General features: G+C 37.1%; 1 protein-coding gene across 1 annotated transcript in view; it reads left to right on the top strand.

Annotated features, from left to right (window-relative positions):
* The window catches only part of C12H1orf141 (chromosome 12 C1orf141 homolog), a 39,633-nt gene extending 28,461 nt beyond the window's left edge, over positions 1 to 11,172 (top strand). The window contains exons 6-9 of the mRNA XM_087866315.1: positions 2,489 to 2,594; positions 5,955 to 6,024; positions 7,279 to 7,468; positions 10,559 to 11,172. Coding sequence (XP_087722441.1) covers positions 2,489 to 2,594; positions 5,955 to 6,024; positions 7,279 to 7,468; positions 10,559 to 11,131 — 939 coding nt within the window. The 3' untranslated portion in view covers positions 11,132 to 11,172. The remainder of the gene's footprint in view (positions 1 to 2,488; positions 2,595 to 5,954; positions 6,025 to 7,278; positions 7,469 to 10,558) is intronic.
* Positions 11,173 to 18,613: the final 7,441 nt, after the last annotated feature.

Raw genomic sequence — 18,613 nt, 5'->3', positions numbered from 1 at the left:
GGCTCATAGCGGAGGAACCTGATGTGGGGCTCGATCCCACAACGCCGGGATCACGCCCTGAGCCGAAGGCAGACGCTTAACCGCTGTGCCACCCAGGCGCCCCTATTAATGTTGTTTTGAAATGTTTTGAGGATATGTCTGAGTGTGGCAATTTACTTCAATTCATCCTGTTCAGTGTTCAATAGACTCCACCGTAAAGTCAAATATCTTTCTTTAGTTCTTAAAAAATGTCTTTCTGTTATTTCTTTTCCAATTTCCTTTCCACTATTTTCTCTGTTCTCTAGTGGTCAGATACTAGATTTCTTCGGCTAATCGTCTATATTGCTATTCTCTATTATTTTTTTTTGTCTCTGAAAATTTCCCCTTTATTCTGGTCCTTTTACTTCATTTTGGTTTGGTAATGATATTTTAAATTTCTTTCTTGTTCTTAGTTGTTGTTTTTCTCTTTTCATAGTCTCCCGTTATATTTGTTCTCAACATTTCTGAGGTTATTAGAGTTCATTTTCTTCAGCTATTTTCTGTTTCTTAAATTATCTCTTTTCTGGTGTCAGTGTTCCTTTTGTTTATCATTATAGATATTTTTGAAGTTATTGATTTTTATTATATCTGATAAACCTTCACTTGTTCATATTTAAGAATGGAGATACAGGTTAATCTTTCAATGAAACTGCCATTAATTTTATAAATAAGTATCTCTCTAGAATTGAGAGCCAACTCTTCTGTGTATACATCAGAATTCTCAACCAGCTCTCTTTACTTTAGCATAAGAGGGCAAATGAGCAGGTAATTTGTCTGGTAGTTTGTCTTTCGGATGCTAACCTGAAGAGAGTTTCACTCTGGGAATGACACTCACATTAGCAATAAGTTTATTAGCAGGAGAGCACTTATTTTATCCTGGGATTAATTAAATACAATTTCCTATAACTTTGTATATGGGCTAGGCTGAGTAAGAAAGGGGGGAAGTGGCAACTGGTTCAGAAATTCCATAGAATTTCAGTTAACCTGCCTCTTTACAGCTTTTGTTTTTGTTCTCACTCTAAATATCTGCCAACTCTAAGCCTGGAGTTTCATCAGAAAATTATTTTAATAGCTGCAAGATTTAAAATACAATTGAGAAATTCAATAACCATCATTGATAAAACTACAGAAAATACTTGCTGAATATGATAAAGAATATCAGCATAGTTTTAAAAATTATACCTATATAAAACCAATAACCAATTTCATATTAATGATAATACATTAGTCTATGGCATGGCAAGAGTGACACTTATCACCATTATTATTTATAAATAATATTGTATTGTTACAATGCAGTATTGAGCAATGCAATAGGAAAAGATAATGAAAGTAGTAAAAGCTCTGAAGAATTCTGATGCGGTATGGCTGAGTAAGCCCCTATTATACCACCTTGTCTCAGACAATGACTATATACTCTAGACATGATACTCAGAACACACACACACACATACACACACACAAATTACCTGAAGACCCTAGAGAGTAAACAAAAGAAGGTGACAAAGAAAAAGCATAGAAACTTGTAATAACTGACTTGCATGGAGCAAAGTTGCTATTTTTATGGCTTTTAGCTTGAAGGGTGGATAAAGTTGGCACTATATGGGGCATCTAAAACTCCAATAGAAAGCTTAAGTATTTTTCTATCCAGAAGAGCCAGAGAGCAATGTTCAGGGCAACCCAAGCTTCTAGAAAGTGAGGGTTTACTAATAGAAGAGAGCCAAAGATGGTAGCCCCTATCCAAGTCTCTCATTAACCCCTAAACCATGCATGTTTAGCAAGACTGCGATCAGCCCAGCTAAGGATACAACAACTGAACTGAAATTGGAGCTGCTGCTCCAGAGACAGAGTGTATTTGGAACCTGACCAGGTTAATTGTTAAAATAACAACATCAGTAATCTTGTAGGGATAGAGTAGATTCACCAAAGTCTCCCTCTACATTAGAGCCAATCTGAGACACTAACCTAGGAAAAGCAAGATCACTTTTTCCAGTTCTCCCCTTTTACTCAGAAATATTCTACTGTATCTTCTCTATGTATGAGTAAAGTTTCTGCTTAAACCAAGAGGGCTTTTTTTTTTTTGGCTCGGTATTTGAACTTTAGACCTTCCCTGCATTTGGAGAAATAAATTTTATATGTGAATATAATGGAGACAAAGAAAATAAAAGGTAGCAAAAAGTGTGAACATAGTCCAATTTTTTAATTTCTGTAGATTCGTTTCCTCCTCTATAAAGTGTTATTAACATCCACATCATAGGGGTTTTTTTGAGGATTAAGTAAACATTATGTTTGGAAGTATTTAAAGAACAAGCCAGCTGTTAGTTATCATAATTAGATATGCCAAGGGTGAATAATCAAATTTAAATTGTTTATCAATATACCTGGAAAGGAATAATTTCTAAGATAGTTTTCCATTTTTCCTGATGTTCAGATGAAGAGTGCTAACCCTTTGCATGGTCTATACCTATAGAATACACAAGCATGTAGAAGAACACTGGGTCCTACAATCATTTCTCCTGCACCCAGGATTCAGTCCAGTGCATACAAGAAGGAAAAAGACTCTGCTTCATTTGCAGGTATATATTTTGCAGTTTTATATTGAAATAGCTGAAAATTAACTGCATCGAACTTTAAGATATAAGCATTAAGAAATACTTTAACCAAAGAATATCAGTATCTGATCATATTACCACATTATTTCTCCACTTAATAACATCTGAATAATCTCTATTACAAAAATGGTAAAATCTAGATTCGTTGGTATGGTATATAAGATGTTTCCAGCCTTTTATTCTGTCTCTTTATCCTTACTGATTCTAGTCACAATCTGTTCCAACTACTGTGTAATTTGATCCATTCTGGTCTCTATGCTCAGAACATACTTCTCCACCTGATAGATTCTTATTCATTTTTAATATTTGGGACACTTACAGCTGTAATTAAAATAAAATCTGACTATATATGGCTCAAACCTCAAAGATATTTATTTATTTATTTAAAAGATTTTATTCATTTATTTGACAGAGAGAGAGAGAGGAAGAGAGGGAACAAGCAGGGAGAGTGGGAGAGGGAGAAGCAGGGCAGGGAGCCTGATGCGGGGCTCGATGTGGGGCTCTATCCCAGGGTCCTGTGATCATGACCTGAGCCAAAGGCAGACGCTTAAATGACTGAGCCACGCAGGCATCCCAAAGTTACTTATAATCTGAAATAACAAGACGTCTATCAGTAAGGCAGTTCCAGGCTTGGTTAATTCAGGGCTTGATGAGATATATCCAGTCCCTCCATCTTTCCTCAAGTTTCTTAAAAAGTAGCCTGTCCTTCCAGCCCTACTCTATGGTATGGTGCCTACTATTCAAGATAACTTGTATGGGTAACAACATCCACCGAAGAAGAGAAAAGCTCTTTGGCCCTTTGTAAAATGAGGACAATGCCCCCCAAAGCACTCCAGCAGACAACCCCTGGTGTCTCCTTGGCTAGAATAGCTTAATGCACCCATATCTAAACCAGTATATCATTATCAGCTTAGATAAGTTTTTCCAACTTTTAACATGATACATATAAGATATATAATAATATATAGAGTAATGTATTAATAATTAATATGATATAGAAATATTTTATTATAATTATATATAACCATATATATGATATATAGGGAGAGCAGAAGATTCAGCTTCATGGTGTCCTAATTGTCTTTTTCTCTGTTAGCTGAACTTGATTGGAGTATTTTAGTGTTTTGTACAGTTACTACGAAGGACACATGTAATACACTGCATTCTATTCTATTTCATATTTTTAAATGTTGGTCAAAAGATGCTAAATTAATTTAGTGTCTAAATGGATGGGTTATAGCTCACATTTTGAAAAGCACAGGCTGAGATCATTTAAAGATTCACTTCCTTGAGTTAGGAAGGAGCCCAGCCTCCTGTGAAAGACATGGTTCTTTGGAGAAAGATGAATAAAATCAAAGTTCTATTAGCATAAAAGGGGGAAAGGAGACTGTTAAGTAGGCAACCCTCAGGCTGAACCAGATTTTAGAGTTGTGAATGGGGCTCCCCTGCCAGGGAAATACTGGGCATATGGCAGTCCAGTCATCATGCCCTGAAGTGGTTTAACTTAGTTCCTGGCTACCCAGTTGGCCCTGGGAAGGAGTGATTTTTCACAAGCCAGCGAACCTCAGCCCAGCCCCTTGTTTCAAGCAGTGGACCTGTCTCTTACGTGCCTTTCCCATTTCTGTAAGTGGCATCTACCCAATCACCGAGGTTAAAACCTAGAAATAATTCTTGATTACTCTATTTCTCATATCCATCCACCAGTCAGTATAGTTGGATCAACCTCCAAAATATAATGTGAAGCCAGCCCTTACCCAGCCCTCCCTCTGCTACAATCCTTGTCTAACCCACCAACATGTCTCATCTAGAGAACAGCAACAACCTTCTAATTGGTCACTCCATTGCTACTGTTGCCATCCACATGCCTCCATACCCCCACAGACTATCCATCTCAGAACAGGCAGAGTGATGTTCCTAAAGCATAAATCAAACTTCTTTCTTATTCTGCTTAAAACCCTCTAAATGATCTCTGTTATAACCAGAATAATGTCTTAAGTTATCTCTATGGCTTATGTGCCTTTATATGATTTGGCCCCTGCTACCTGTCTCATCTCATCTTTCTCCACTCTCCTCCTCATTCACTACACTCCAGCAATATTGGCCTTTCAGTTCCTTCACCATTCCCAGCTGATTTCACACTGAGACCTTAACACTTGCTGTTTCTCTGCCTAGTAGTGTGTTTGCCCAAAGCTTCAACTGGTTACGTCTTTCTCAGACTTCAACTCAAATACCCTTCCTGAGAGAGGTCTCTATAGCCACCATAGGTGAGGTACCGTGTTTATTTGTTTTCATAATACTTACAAGTGGTTGCAATTATTTTATGTATTTATTTGTTGGCTTATTTGCTTGTTTATTGACTGTTTCCGTTTGCTGGAATAGAGCTTCTATGGTAAACTGTTATGCTGAAATATTGATCCTTCAGCTTTCAAGACTGCTGGGTTGGCCTTATGTCAGTCTGGCTACAGAGTGTACTCAAGTGTTCATCCCAGTGTACTACATAAAGAATATTAATTAAAATGTTTGCCATGGGGCACCTGGGTGACTCAGTCAGTTAAGCATCTGACTTCAGGTCAGGTCATGATCTTGAGGTCCTGGGATTGAGTCCTGAGTCAAGTCAGGCTCCCTGCTCAGTGGGGAGTCTGCTCCTCTCTCTTTATCCGTGTCCCTCTGCCCCCCACCTCTGCACACTCTCTCTTTGAAATAAATGAATAAAATCTTTAAATAAAAATAAAAAATAAAATGTTTGCCATAATGTGGAAAATGTTGGGAAGCACTGAACTAAAATACAAACTACTTGAGGACAAGAGAAAAGTTGAATTTACTGCTAATAGTATATGTATCTGGAAATAGTAAGAAAGTAGGGAAATGCTGGAGTGTCCACTGAGCATATTTGGAAGAGTTCAACCCTGGATATCTCCTTCATGCCAGATGGCAAGATCTGCTTGACCTTTGCTAACTATAACCTCCCTCTATCAACGGTGTTTAACCATCTGAGGCTTTCTACTGGCTAATAATGACTTCACATGTTGAAAAGATTTAAAAATTTGGGAATGTCTTTCTTCCACAAAAATCTCCAAGGCCAGTTTTATGTTTGATTTGTCTTAGCCAAACATTAGATCCTTGACCTCAGTCTTTTCCAGTTCTGTCTTGTTCACTTAAGTTCTTACTTAAAAGAAAGAAGTTCTTATTGAATAGCTACTACAGATCAAGCACTAAACCAGGTGCTTTCCATTGTTATTTTACATTGTAAAATATTTTATACAAGATATTTTCTAAATGCCATGATATGTGTGTGCCTTTTATGAAAATCTTTTATAATTTCAGCTCAAACGGAAAAAAAACCTGGGGAATCATTTGATTTGGCTGGTCACTTAGAAGATTATGTCAATAAAAGGTAATTTATTTTAACATTTTCATATTTTATTGTGTTCAATGATGTTTCTAATAGGAAGAGTTCTGCCTTTTATTTTTTAGTAGACCAGAATGGATTTCTTCGGCACATTATTACCATTTAGGCCGGTACTACACTCCAGTGACTGGGCTAAGAGTGCTCTACTAGTCAGCAACACATTCATACCTTGCACTCATACTCTATCTGTTTGAAGTTCACAGGCAAATGGAAAGAAGGACATGAAAAAATGAATGGAGAGATTAGAACTGTGTTTTTCTAGTAGAGACAAGTTTAAATACACTACAATATGGATGTAAGAAAAGTAGCTTTGTAGTTTTATAAAGTTCTGATCTTCCCATTAGATCCTCAGGACTGAGTAAAATCATGTTAACCAAGTGTGTTTCACACTTTGGAGCAAAAATGTACAGCCTCTCTAAATTTATCTCAGTCATTCTGTTTCTTTCTAAGACAATATCTGAGTATATGAAAGAGATGCTCACTGGACTTTGTGACATTGAGGAAAAGGTACTTGAGTAAGTATCTTGGTCAATGCTCTTGTACTGCTGGTCTCATTTCTAGGTGTTCTGTGGCTGCTGACATCTGTGGTTCATGAATATATGGTCTGTTCTCCCTGAACTTGGATTGGGTCTACTCTCAACTCTCATTAGTGTGGTAGAACCCTCTGAGCCTCTGTCATGACCTTCATCTGTCCTTAGACTATCCATACCTCAATCATGCCAGGCCTTTGATATGGGCTACCTCACCCCTGAAATGGCAACCACCTTGGTAAGCCTAAGCTCAGTGTCCATGTCCTATGTGAACCAAAGGAAATCTGGAATGAAAACTATATCATCTTTTCTCCTATAACCATACCATACCACTGCATTCTGTTAACAAAGGTGGGGCCATCCTATGTTGTCGGGAAGCTGCCTTGCGAGACACTTTTTTCCCCAGAATCTCAATGAAGGTTATGGCAAATACCTCTCTACCTTTAGTGTTTTCCTCACCCTACATCATATATCTCCTCCACACTCAAAAGCCAAAGAGGCATATATATTATTGTATTGCTACCACCACTGCTTTTGCTATTTCCCTCCCACAAGGCAGGAAGGAATGGTCTTGTCATGTTGAAAGTGTGTGGCTGAGGATTTGGGGGAAATGCTGGCAGTGACTTTGAGGGATAGGGAAGACAGACAAGAACTGACAAACTGAAATCAACCCTATCATTATTTACGCTGAACTTGTGCTCATTTTCAGAAGAAAATCTCCCCCACAGATAGATGATTTTAGCACAGAAGAAAACAAAACCATCAAAAAAGATCAATTAAGTGAATATTGTTCCATAAGGAAGAAAAGCTTGCTTCCCCTGTGCTTTGAGGATGAATTGAAAAAGCCAAATGCCAAGATAATCAACATTAGTCCACCAAAGACAGTAACTTCTCACGTGGTATTAATATCTACTGTTGTTCGTAAATATGTGTATAATTACTACTTGTAGGAATCTTATATTCTAGTGACTGGAATCTTTGATAAATCTTTTTACTTTTCAGTTTTGCATTGCAAAGTGACAACAGATTCTTTTTTTTTTACATTCATATGTTTATTGAACTCATTTCAATTTTTTATAATAATTTTTTATTATGTTATGTTAGTCACCATACAGTACATCCTTAGTTTTGGATGTAATGTTCCATGATTCATTATTTGAGTATAACACCCAGTGCTCCATGTAATATGTGCCCTCCTTAATACCCACCACTGGCCTATCCCAATCCCCCACCCTCCTCCCCTCTGAAGCCCTCAGTTTGTTTCCCAGAGTCCATAGTCTCTCAAGGTTCATTCCCTCTTCTGTTTACCCCTCCCTTCATTCTTCCCTTCCTTCTCCTACCAATCTTCCTATTATGTTCCATAAATGAGTGAAACCATATGATAATTGTCTTTCTCTGCTTGACTTATTTCACTTAGCATAATCTCCTCCAGTCCCGTCCATGTTGCTGCAAATGTTGGGTAATCGTTCTTTCTGATGGCTGAGTAATATTCCATTGTGTATATGGACCACATCTTCTTAATCCAGTCATTTGTTGAAGGGCACCTCGGCTCCTTCCACAATTTAGCTATTGTGGACAATGCTGCTATGAACATTGGGGTGCATATGGCCCTTCTCTCCACTACGTCTGTATCTTTGGGGTAAATACCCAGTAGTGCAATTGCTGGATCATAGGACAGCTCTATTTTTAACTTTTTAAGGGACCTCCACACTGTTTTCCAAAGTGGCTGTACCAACTTGCATTCCCAGCAACAGTGTAAGAGGGATCCCCTTTCTCTACATCCCCTCCAACACCCATTGTTTCTTGCCCTGTCAATTTTTGCCATTCTAACTGGCGTAAGGTGGTATCTCAATTTGCCATGATGGCTAATGATTTTGAACATTTTTTTATGTGTCTGTTAGCCATTCGTATGTCTTCATTGAAAAAGTGTCTGTTCATATCTTCTGTCCATTTTTTGATTTGATTATTTGTTTCTCATGTATTGAGTTTGAGAAGTTCTTTGTAGATCTTGGATACCAGTCTTTTATCTGCAGTGTCATTTGCAAATATCTTCTCCCATTCCGTGGGCTGCCTCTTAGTTTTTTTGACTGTTTCCTTGGCTGTGCAGAAGCTTTTTATCTTGATGAAGTCCTACAAGTTCATTTTCTCTTTTGTTTCTCTTGCTTTTGGAGATGTGTCATAAAAAAAGGTTGCTGTGGCCGATGTCAAAGAGGTTGCAGCCTATGTTCTCCTCTATGATTTGATGGATTCCTGTCTCACATTGAGGTCTTTCATCCATTTGGAGTTTATCTTTGTGTATGGTGTGAGAGAGTGGCCAAGTTTCACTCTTTTGCATATAGCTGTCCAATTTTCCCAGCACCATTTATTGAAGAGACTGTCTTTTTTCCACTGGATGTTTTTTCCTGCTTTGTCAAAGATTAGTTGCCCATAGAGCCGAGGGTCCAACACTTAGATTCTTAATGCTCTTTTTAGAACTGCCACCCCAAAGGTGGGGATTCCTTTGCATCAACTGAAAGTTTTGTGTTTTCCTTTATGAAGAAGGCTTTATCATATTTTCTTGATTATAAGAAAAATATAAAACAAAAATGGTATTTTCAAAAGTGACTGTATTATGTTTCACTTTTCTGTCTATTTTAGCTATTTGAACCAGAAAATACATACATTAAAGGCTATTTGGTAGCTCACAGAATGTCTAGGAAGGGTAGACAATCTGGCTCGAAAGCTATATAGTCAGGGGTCACCCAGTTACAACCCCAGACTGCTCCACCAGGACCCATGCTTTTGTTATGGAGTTAATGACTTTGATTCTGGGCAGGAGATACTATTTCTAAGATCTTTGCCACTGCTGACTTTCAAAACAGGTATATCTGCTACCATTCTCACTAGAGTGGTTTTTACAATGTCCAACTTTTCCCAGTGCTTGCTTTCTCTGAACTGAAGACTATCTCAGGTGTATCTGATTGGCAGAGCCTAGGTCACACGCCTATGCCCTAACCTCAAGGGAGGCTAATAAAGCTAGTTTCTGCCTCCATGTAAGAGTACATAGATTTGTAAGGTGGAAAATACCCATGGGCATTGGACAAACCAAAAACATGACAAATTTCCACTACTGCGGCTAAATAGGTAACATTGACATCCCAGTGGATTGCAAAACTAGATCTTTCATCATCTTTTTAGTAATTATAGGCAATAATATACCTTGCTCACTAAGCATACTGATGTACAATTAGATGATCCTGGTTTCTTACTTCATTAATTATATTTCTAAAGGAAAGGTAGCAATCATTGACTTAAAGTTTGCAAAGTAAAAACTGGTAATATGCATATTTGAGCAGTTTCTTTGGAGTTAATCTTTTTACTCTATAATGGAAATATGGGGAAGAGTGTAGTGAGTAGTTCATACATACAAATTTTGCTATTACTGTGACAAAAATAGTCTATTTTTTAAGTCAATCTATTACTTTGGCTCTTTTGTTCTACAAATATATATTGAGTGCTTTTTATGTGCTAAGTAAGGATTGGAGTACGAGAATAAGTATAATATTGTAAAAGATACTTTTATATTCTTGGAATTATTAATTAAGATATCCAATCAATTCATTTTTTTTGGTATGCTTCTTATTTCTGAACATGGGAACCTGAGAAATGCCAGAGCAATGTTCCATCCCACCAACTATCCTATTTTCCAGTGACAATATCTCACACATCTAAGAAATGTATTTATTTTGTCATATCTCACTTTATTCAAAAAGGAGTTTAGTAGGCCAAAAGCTCAGATTTTACCTCTAACATCTCAACAGAATATTAAGAGAAGGAAGTGTGTCACATACATCTTTTTTGTGTATTTGAATACCATTATTGTTCATATTAAAAATGTCTCTGTAGTCATTTTTAGAATATTTTACCATTTTATTTTCATTTTTAAAAATATAGATAGCCTTCTTGTCTCACTAGACTGATGACTAAGTACTCTTTTCTTTAATCCACAGGAACAAAATGACACAAATCCCATAACTTTCCATGAGACTGGATATGTACAAATGTTTCTTTTGACAAAAAATAGGCTTCCTCTCCATCCTATGGAAAAAGAAAACATTTACCCATACAAAAAAGCAGATTTCGTTTTAGAAAGAAATTGTGAAATCCTCAAATCTTTAATTAGTGATCAATTTATCATTCCTTCCAAACCTAAAAGAATTACACCTACAACATGGAAAAGAGATATACAAGCACTATCTTTTGAAGTGGGCCGTAGAGTTGTAGAGGGCAAACTAAGGAAGAAAACTAATAAGCAGACACTTGAAAACATACCCTGGAGTAAACTCTATAATTTCTCACAGACTTTTTCCAGCCTAACAAAAAAATTTGTTGGCTTCTTTGATAAAAGTGTTATTCAAGAAAAGAGTGCTAGACATGGCAACATTGAAAGAATGTTTTCTACAGTAAAACCAAGGAGCAAATTGAGTCCCTTACCTGTCAAACATTACTCAAAGCCTTTAAAAAATATACTCAAAGTCCATAAATTAAATAATGTAACACCAATGGATGATTTGTTAAACTAATCAAATGATGACTCAAAAAATATTGTTTATACAACAGTATTTAGGTAACAAAAAGCAAATAACAAAGTTCCAAGAGCATAGAAGAAATTCTTACCAAAATAATGTTCGAATGGATGGTATAAGAAAGCAAAGCATTGATTTGGAATTACAAGTCAACAGTCATCTGCTCAAGAAAAGTCAACATTTTTAGTAAATAAAAGGGCGAAGTTAGGAAATAATTATCAACAAGATGAACTAGTTCATGAATTTTTATGATCTCAATTAGATTTCTCAATCATCAGCATTTCTATGGTAAAGTCTGATTTGGGACCAAGAATGGCACAGACTGTTTCTGGAAATTTTCTTTTGGAAGCCAAATAACATCAATAACCTTGCTTAATAATTGAGTATCAAATAAGACAAATGTACCATTAACTTGATGCATGTGGAATTAATCGTATATCAGCATTTCGGATAATCATCGGAAAATAGTATTACATTAGCAATTCATGCAATTAAAAAGACTGTAAAATTTAAAATAGCTTTTTGTTTGTAGACACTGGAACTTCATTGCTATAGAATGCCTTCTCCAAGTATAACTTTGACTTTTTTCAGAACTGTTACATAATTTAAAAGAATAACTTATCCTTAATAAGCTAAAAAATTTTGATAGCAAGTCCTATAAAGTATTGAACATTACATATATTATTATATTGCTATTTTACTGTTTCTCATTAACCCAAACAGTATAAAGGCAGAAGTCAAATTAGAAACAATTCTATTTCAAAAGTTCATTTTTAATCCATTTGTTTAAAGATTTTTTAAAAATCTGAACTGTTAGTATATGAGGAGAAGTAGGGTTAATTAGAAGCATTTCTGTTAGGGGAAGGCTTTGGGGGCCTTTGGCAACTTTCAAAGGTGAGGACATAAATTTGTTCAGGTTCCTGTTTCTGCTTCACAGTGGGGGTTTTCTTTACCGTGTGCCAAGGCTCCTCTTGGGCACCTCTTCCCAAGGAGAGTCAGGTTTTGGCTCTAAAACAGAATGACAAGGGGAGAACATGTGGATGGGGGAGGGGTTGGAGAAGAGGGGTGCAACTGGAAACTCGAAGTAAGGAAAGAGCAAGGTAAAAGGCTTTAAGATAAGATGATGGGCGCAGGTACGGAAGAGGTTGAGGAGGAGCATACAAGCTTTCCTGGCTCTTTACCTTTCTTCTCGTTACTGGAGAAGCTGCAGCAGCAGCAGCTCAAAGTTACAAAGTCATCTTTCTCTTTTCAAGCAAATAGGGATTGATCCTCTCATTCTCTTGGCTTGCCGTAATCCATTCTCTTCACTCCCCACTGCCCCCATCACCCTTTTCCCTCCTCCCAGGCTCACTGCAAACCAAAACAGTTTCCCTAACTACCCTGCTGGCTTGGAAGATAAAATGCAAACTCTTTTCAATCACTAACTATAAAAATAACAAGAAATAGAAAACATATCTAATAATATCACAAGTAACGATGGTAGTTTTTCCTGATACTCTGTAAGATAATGACATGTGGACCTTGGATATGGGCATATATGAGTAAACATGGGGAAAGAATGTAAACAGTCTGAGCTTTAGGTTACTATAGCCCCTTGAGCTGGGACAATAATACCTTATCACAGTATTATTATTTTCAGTGTTAAAAAAAATAATGTGGGATACCTGAGCACTTGACTGTAGTAAACATTCATTAAAAATTCCCTTCCTATTTCCCTGCTCTTAATATAACATCTTAAAAGATGTCCCCCAAAGTCTCTTAGTCCAGTCTTTCCTAAATTAAATGCTGGACCTAACTACAGTGTTTGAACTTTAGCCCAAAACAGATGCAAATTAGAACTAAGGATTTCTGTATTCACTGTTTTTGGAAGTTTCTGCTGGAACTTGTGAGCTTTATCTTTCAGGAAGGCACTAAATCAACTTAAAAATTCCATTTGGCTGAGAATTCTCCTTTAAAACAGCTGGACAGCTGGGAGCAGTGGACTCTGGAAAGGTAGCGACCTACACTCAGCACCTTTCTCTTCTACTCTCAGCTTCCATCTTTCATCTTCTAAGCCAAACAGCTGCTGAAATCGTCAAACAGTGGGGTGCAAGGATAGACATGGTTTCTATTCTGATGCTGAGACTGGAGTATGGCCCTGGAGACCAGACTCTGAGTCATAAGTCGATGGAGGTTGTGCTGTGTCCCAAGACCAGCTGGCTGTTGGGAGCTGTGGATTATCCAAGGGGAAGATTGTCTTTGGTCCTATGTAAGTGTTTCTGGTCTCATTGGCCCCAAGAGGCCAGGAAGGAACAACTAAGCCTGTGAGAAAGCTGGGAAGTCAGAGATCTGTGAATTTTCCCTTGGATGCCTCACCAGGGCATTGTGGTCTGCTTGCTTCTATAGCCCCACTCCATAGCGGGCAAGACTTTACCTTCACGGTACTGTAGTCACTAGATACTGCCCTAAACACACCTGCACTTCCCTGAGCCAACTAAGAAAATAGCAACCCATCTAAAGGGGCCCTGCAAGCCCTGGGTGTTATATGCAACTAATGAATCATTGACCACTATGTCAAGAATTAATGATGTACTATACAGTGGCCAACTGAACATAATAAAAAAATATATAAATAAATAAAGGGGCCCTGCAGCAGACAGTGCCAGGCAGGCAGGACTGTAACAGAGAAGAGGGCAAAATTATGAAAATTGCCAGAGATCTCATTCAGGGATGGAGAGGAAGAAGTAAACACAGTAATTCTGTAGGATTAGTAGTGAGAAAAATAATTAGAAAAAATAAAGTTGTTTCCTGTTTGCTAACCCTGCCAAATCCAACTCTTTCAGTTACCAGCTGTAAAATAAACAGAATGCACAGGCTGCTAGAAGAGACAAGGATCAATTTGATAACAAAAATAATACAAACACTTGAGACTCAAGTGCAGCACACTATACACACACACACTTGCACACTTACTATACTATTTTCTTTAGGATACTGATGTGATTTGTTATTCCCTTCAAGCGTAATCTTGATAGAAGAGTTAATGATTAATTGAATACACTATATCATAAGACTTACAAATAAAAGGAGAAATAGGATTAATATAAAAAAATAAGGAAAATGAAAAAGAACAAATATAAAATAAATCATTAAAATATTGAAATCAAGTATCATTATACTATATTTATATATTGTATAGGTTGAATTTTCCCATTAAAAGACAGAGACTCTCAGACTGAGTTAAAAAAAATAGCACTTAACTGTATATTGTTTATAAGAAATATAGTTAAAGCAATAAAGAAATCTTGAAAATGGGAAAGAGCTACCAGACCAATGAAACAAAAAGAAGTGGGAGTGCCATTATTAATATCAAAGAAACTAAAATTACGGTTATCTTTTCTACCAGAGGGAAATCAATTATATCTCAACAGATAAAATTTAACTGTGCTATAGACAAGAGTCATTTGCATCACAAGCGGTTTTCTACAAGATAACTTTTCTATTAGAAAACCAATCAAATGTGTGTACCCTTATAAGAATTAATTAATACATTAAGAATCCATCTGAAAATTCCCAGCACTCCACTTAAAGAATATCCAATAATCACCTTTCTTTTTTCTAATATTGGATACCTTTGAAAAACATTTCTCCTTCAGCCTGGAAGCCATTGAAATAGTTAAAGACATCAGAGATATCTCATTTTTCTCCAGGAGTCAGGTGCCCAGGATTAGACCCAGGTTTGGTATGAGCAGGAAGGTGTTTTGTTTCAGTCCCCAAAGGGAGAATCAAAACCAATCATTATTAAAGCTGAGGGGATATTATTAAATGGAAATCCTATTTACTGCCTCTATCACTCTAAAGAAAACTTTCGTTTTATGTGGTCTCTGCCCAGAAAGGAGGTAGGGCACTGCATTTATAGCTATAGCAGTGGGAGGACAACTAGAAAAAGACAAAGAACTAGTCAGACAAGTAGCCACAGTGTAGATTCCCAAGTGGCATTTAGTTTGTCAACATACTTAGTTAAGTTTAGTCAACAGTTAATTTGATCCAAACAGTACACTTTTTTGTGAACCAGAATCAAAATATGGGCTCTCTGTTTCAGTTATGAATTATACATGTTTAGTGGCAATAACTGGTAGTTGATGCCTCTAAAGACAGTTCTATTCATTCTACTGCCTTTTTCTTTTTTTTTTTTTTTTCCTCCCAGCATTCTTAGTATCTTGCCCTTTTCCTCTTTTCTCTCACTGATTTGCTTAGGACCTCAGCGGTAAAAAAGACCTTGAAAATCTTCTGGACCAGAGCTGTCCAGTACGATGTTCTGCAATGATGGAGATGTTCTATATTTGTGCTGTTCAATATAGTAACTGCTAGCCACATGTGGCCATTATACACTTAAAATGTTTCTAGGGCAGGGTTTCTCAAACTCAGCACTATTGACATTTTGGGATGAATAATTCTTTAGAGCTGACAACATTGCTGAGAAAATTCATCCACTGTGCTGAGTAGGTCCACACACAGTCATCCTATTTAATGTCAGCCTCATTCTCTCAGCTCTCAACAATCTTTTTAACTCCTGTTGACTTCCTTTCACACATTCATGATGGCTGTTCCAAACTCTCCCACTCTGCTCAAACTCATGACTTTACCCTGCCCACCAGTTCCAAGAATAGGAGGGAAGCAAAACCAGCTGCAGCTGTAATATGAGATTTCTTCCTCATGTAATCCTGGAGCTTACTTAAATCTTCCAGTTCCCATGTGGGTGACAGAACTGATCATCTCTGAATTTCTCTGTGCTATGAGAAATTCAAAGCAGGATTACCTAATTCCTTGGATTTAAGAGAGACGGCTCAGTGTAGTGAAAAGAGTATTGGATGGAGATACAAAAGGCCAGGCTTCTACAACCAGCTCTGTTAACAACCCATGGTTATTTGATAAGATCTCCAACCTGTCAAGCCTCAGATTCCCCCCTTGAATACCAGGGAAAACTTTCAATGATCTTTTTCCCCAAGATTTTAGATCATCTTTCCAGATCTAAATCTTTCAGATTCTACTTTCTTTCTTACAGTTTATCTTTTAATCAAAAAATGTTTATTGAGTACTTACTATGTGCCATCACTGTACTAGTTGCTGGAAATCTTACAGTGACCGGAACAGACTTGACTTTTGCCCTTTACGTAGTTTGATGGGGAAGCTGACTACCTGTCCAGTGCTTCACCCTGGGAAAGCTCAACTTTAGGGAAAACAATCTAAGCAATAAGGTTGTAGTATTCTATTCTTAAATTAACCCACAGGGTACCCAGAGGGTGAAACTATGCCTCCTCCCAGATCACGATATCTCCCATGCAGCTATGTTGATTGCTTCATAGAACCAAGGATTATATGCAAAATATTTAATAATGAACACAGTGTAGGCATGAAACAGTATAGCCAATGCAACTTATGGCTGAAGCAGGATGTCACTCCTAGACTTATTCCTTTGGTTGCTAGTTTGTGGGGAGGCCTGGGGGATTCCAAAGGAGGGACTAGGGTGACCATGGTCAAGTCTCAGAGAAACTGGGGAAGTTACTGTTCACTAGAGTTTATAGAAATATACCTGTATTCTAACTACAGAGTGGCCATACTGGTCAGACTGGTCAGTGGCTACTGAATATTAACCCTAAGAAGAATTGAGGAGGCAATGTGGACACACAGCTATGTGACTTATCAACAACATTGGCTTTTCCAGAGTCATTAGAAGAAGCCTGCAGTACGTCAGCATTTTTTAGAGATGTCTGCTTGGATGAACATATGTATGTAAACCCTCCATGGTAACTTCAGTTTCCTCTTTTGACCCTACCCAAATTTCTATGCAGAACCTTTCTGTCCTGGGCCATCTCATAGTTCTTACTTCTGAGTCCAGATACTTCTGAGTCCAAATTACCTCCTTGTATTGACATGTCATCTTAATATGTGGAGTTTAGGATCCTAGACTACCTCATTTGACCCAATTGCATTTTCCTTCCTTGGAAATAACTCTAATGAGTTATTTTCTGCCATGTATGAGGAAACCACATAATGCTTCTGTAGTGAAATTATGTGAACTACTCCTCTTCTCCTCTCTTCTGTCCTTTCTTCCTTCTTTCCTTTCTTCCTTCCTCTCTTTTAACATATACTTACTGAATGCTTACAATATGCCTTTGTGTAAGGCAGTATTCTAGGTATCAAGAATACAGCTGTAAACAAAAACGAAGTCCTCCACTCTTACAGACAGGGAGTATGAAGTTAATGAAACTTAGGCTTCATGGTCCTCACTTGTATGAACTTTTTCTAAGGCCCCAAGGGGCCCTACAAATATGTTATTCTGCTTAATATATCTTATAAATTTTATAAAATTTGCAGAAGATATTTTAGCTATAACTGGTTAAGCTATAACTGCCATCTCAATTTTCCACCATCATACTTCCCGTCGTATCAGATGACATTTGAATGGCAGAAAATATTTTGCGAATCCTTGTACAGAGAAATTGAGTTAGGAATATATGATCTGGGCTTTAGTAGGATGTATATAGATGGTATGCAGTCACTTCTGTATAGAGTTACTTAGCTGTTTTAACGTAGGAATGGCTTCCTTGAATACTTCTATTACCCACTGTGCTATTTTATCTACCATGTGACACAAAGTTACAGGTCCAGAGGACATATCATGAAACAAAATGTGTCCTACAGTGACCAGTACCAAACATTTGTGACTAGACGAGGAGAAACAAGATCTGAAACATACAAGGTCAGAAACTATGAAACCTTTCTCCAATCATCAGACAAATAAAATTATTGTCAGGGTATTTGGGTCTCATCAATACTTGGTCATAACAGAAGTTCTGGGGTGCCTGGGTGGCTCAGTCGTTAAGCGTCTGCCTTCGGCTCAGGGCGTAATACTGGAGTTCTGGGATCGAGCCCCACATCAGGCCCCTCCGCTGGGAGCCTGATTCTTCCTCTCCCACTCCCCTGCTTGTGGTCCCTCTCTTGCTGGCTGTCTCTATCTCTGTCAAATGAATAAATAAAATCTTAAAAAAAAAAAACAGAAGTTCTCTCTTGTTGACAAATATTCAATAATGTGTATACTAATAAGAAGGCACTATACATTTTTTTTCTGTTTTGATGGAAATCATGCAAAATAGAACTTATCAGAATTTATATATTTATAGGGTAAATATTTGTAGCGGTACTACAATGAGTTTGTCTGGGTGTGAGGATGCATGTTTTATAAATCCCAAATATCAATAATAAAAAAATCTAGTCAAACCATGCTAGAAGAAAGACTGAATTATTTTTCTATTATCTCAATAATTACAGAATTTTTGTTACATACAGAAGCAGTCAAATAAGTATGCAGCCAAAAATATAGAAAAAAATGTATAGAAATGTGACAGGCACTTAATTAATAAAAACATGAATTTTCTATTTCTCAGATTTAAAAAGATTTATTATATTAAGTAGATATTCATTTTTGTGCTTTATTGT

Source organism: Ursus americanus, chromosome 12, assembly GCF_024610735.1.
Source record: "Ursus americanus isolate L20-20 chromosome 12, mUrsAme1.1.p, whole genome shotgun sequence".
NCBI classification, from domain to species: Eukaryota; Metazoa; Chordata; class Mammalia; order Carnivora; family Ursidae; genus Ursus; species Ursus americanus.
The sequence above is the reverse complement of the archived record's forward strand: the minus strand, read 5'-3'. Positions and strand labels throughout refer to the sequence as shown.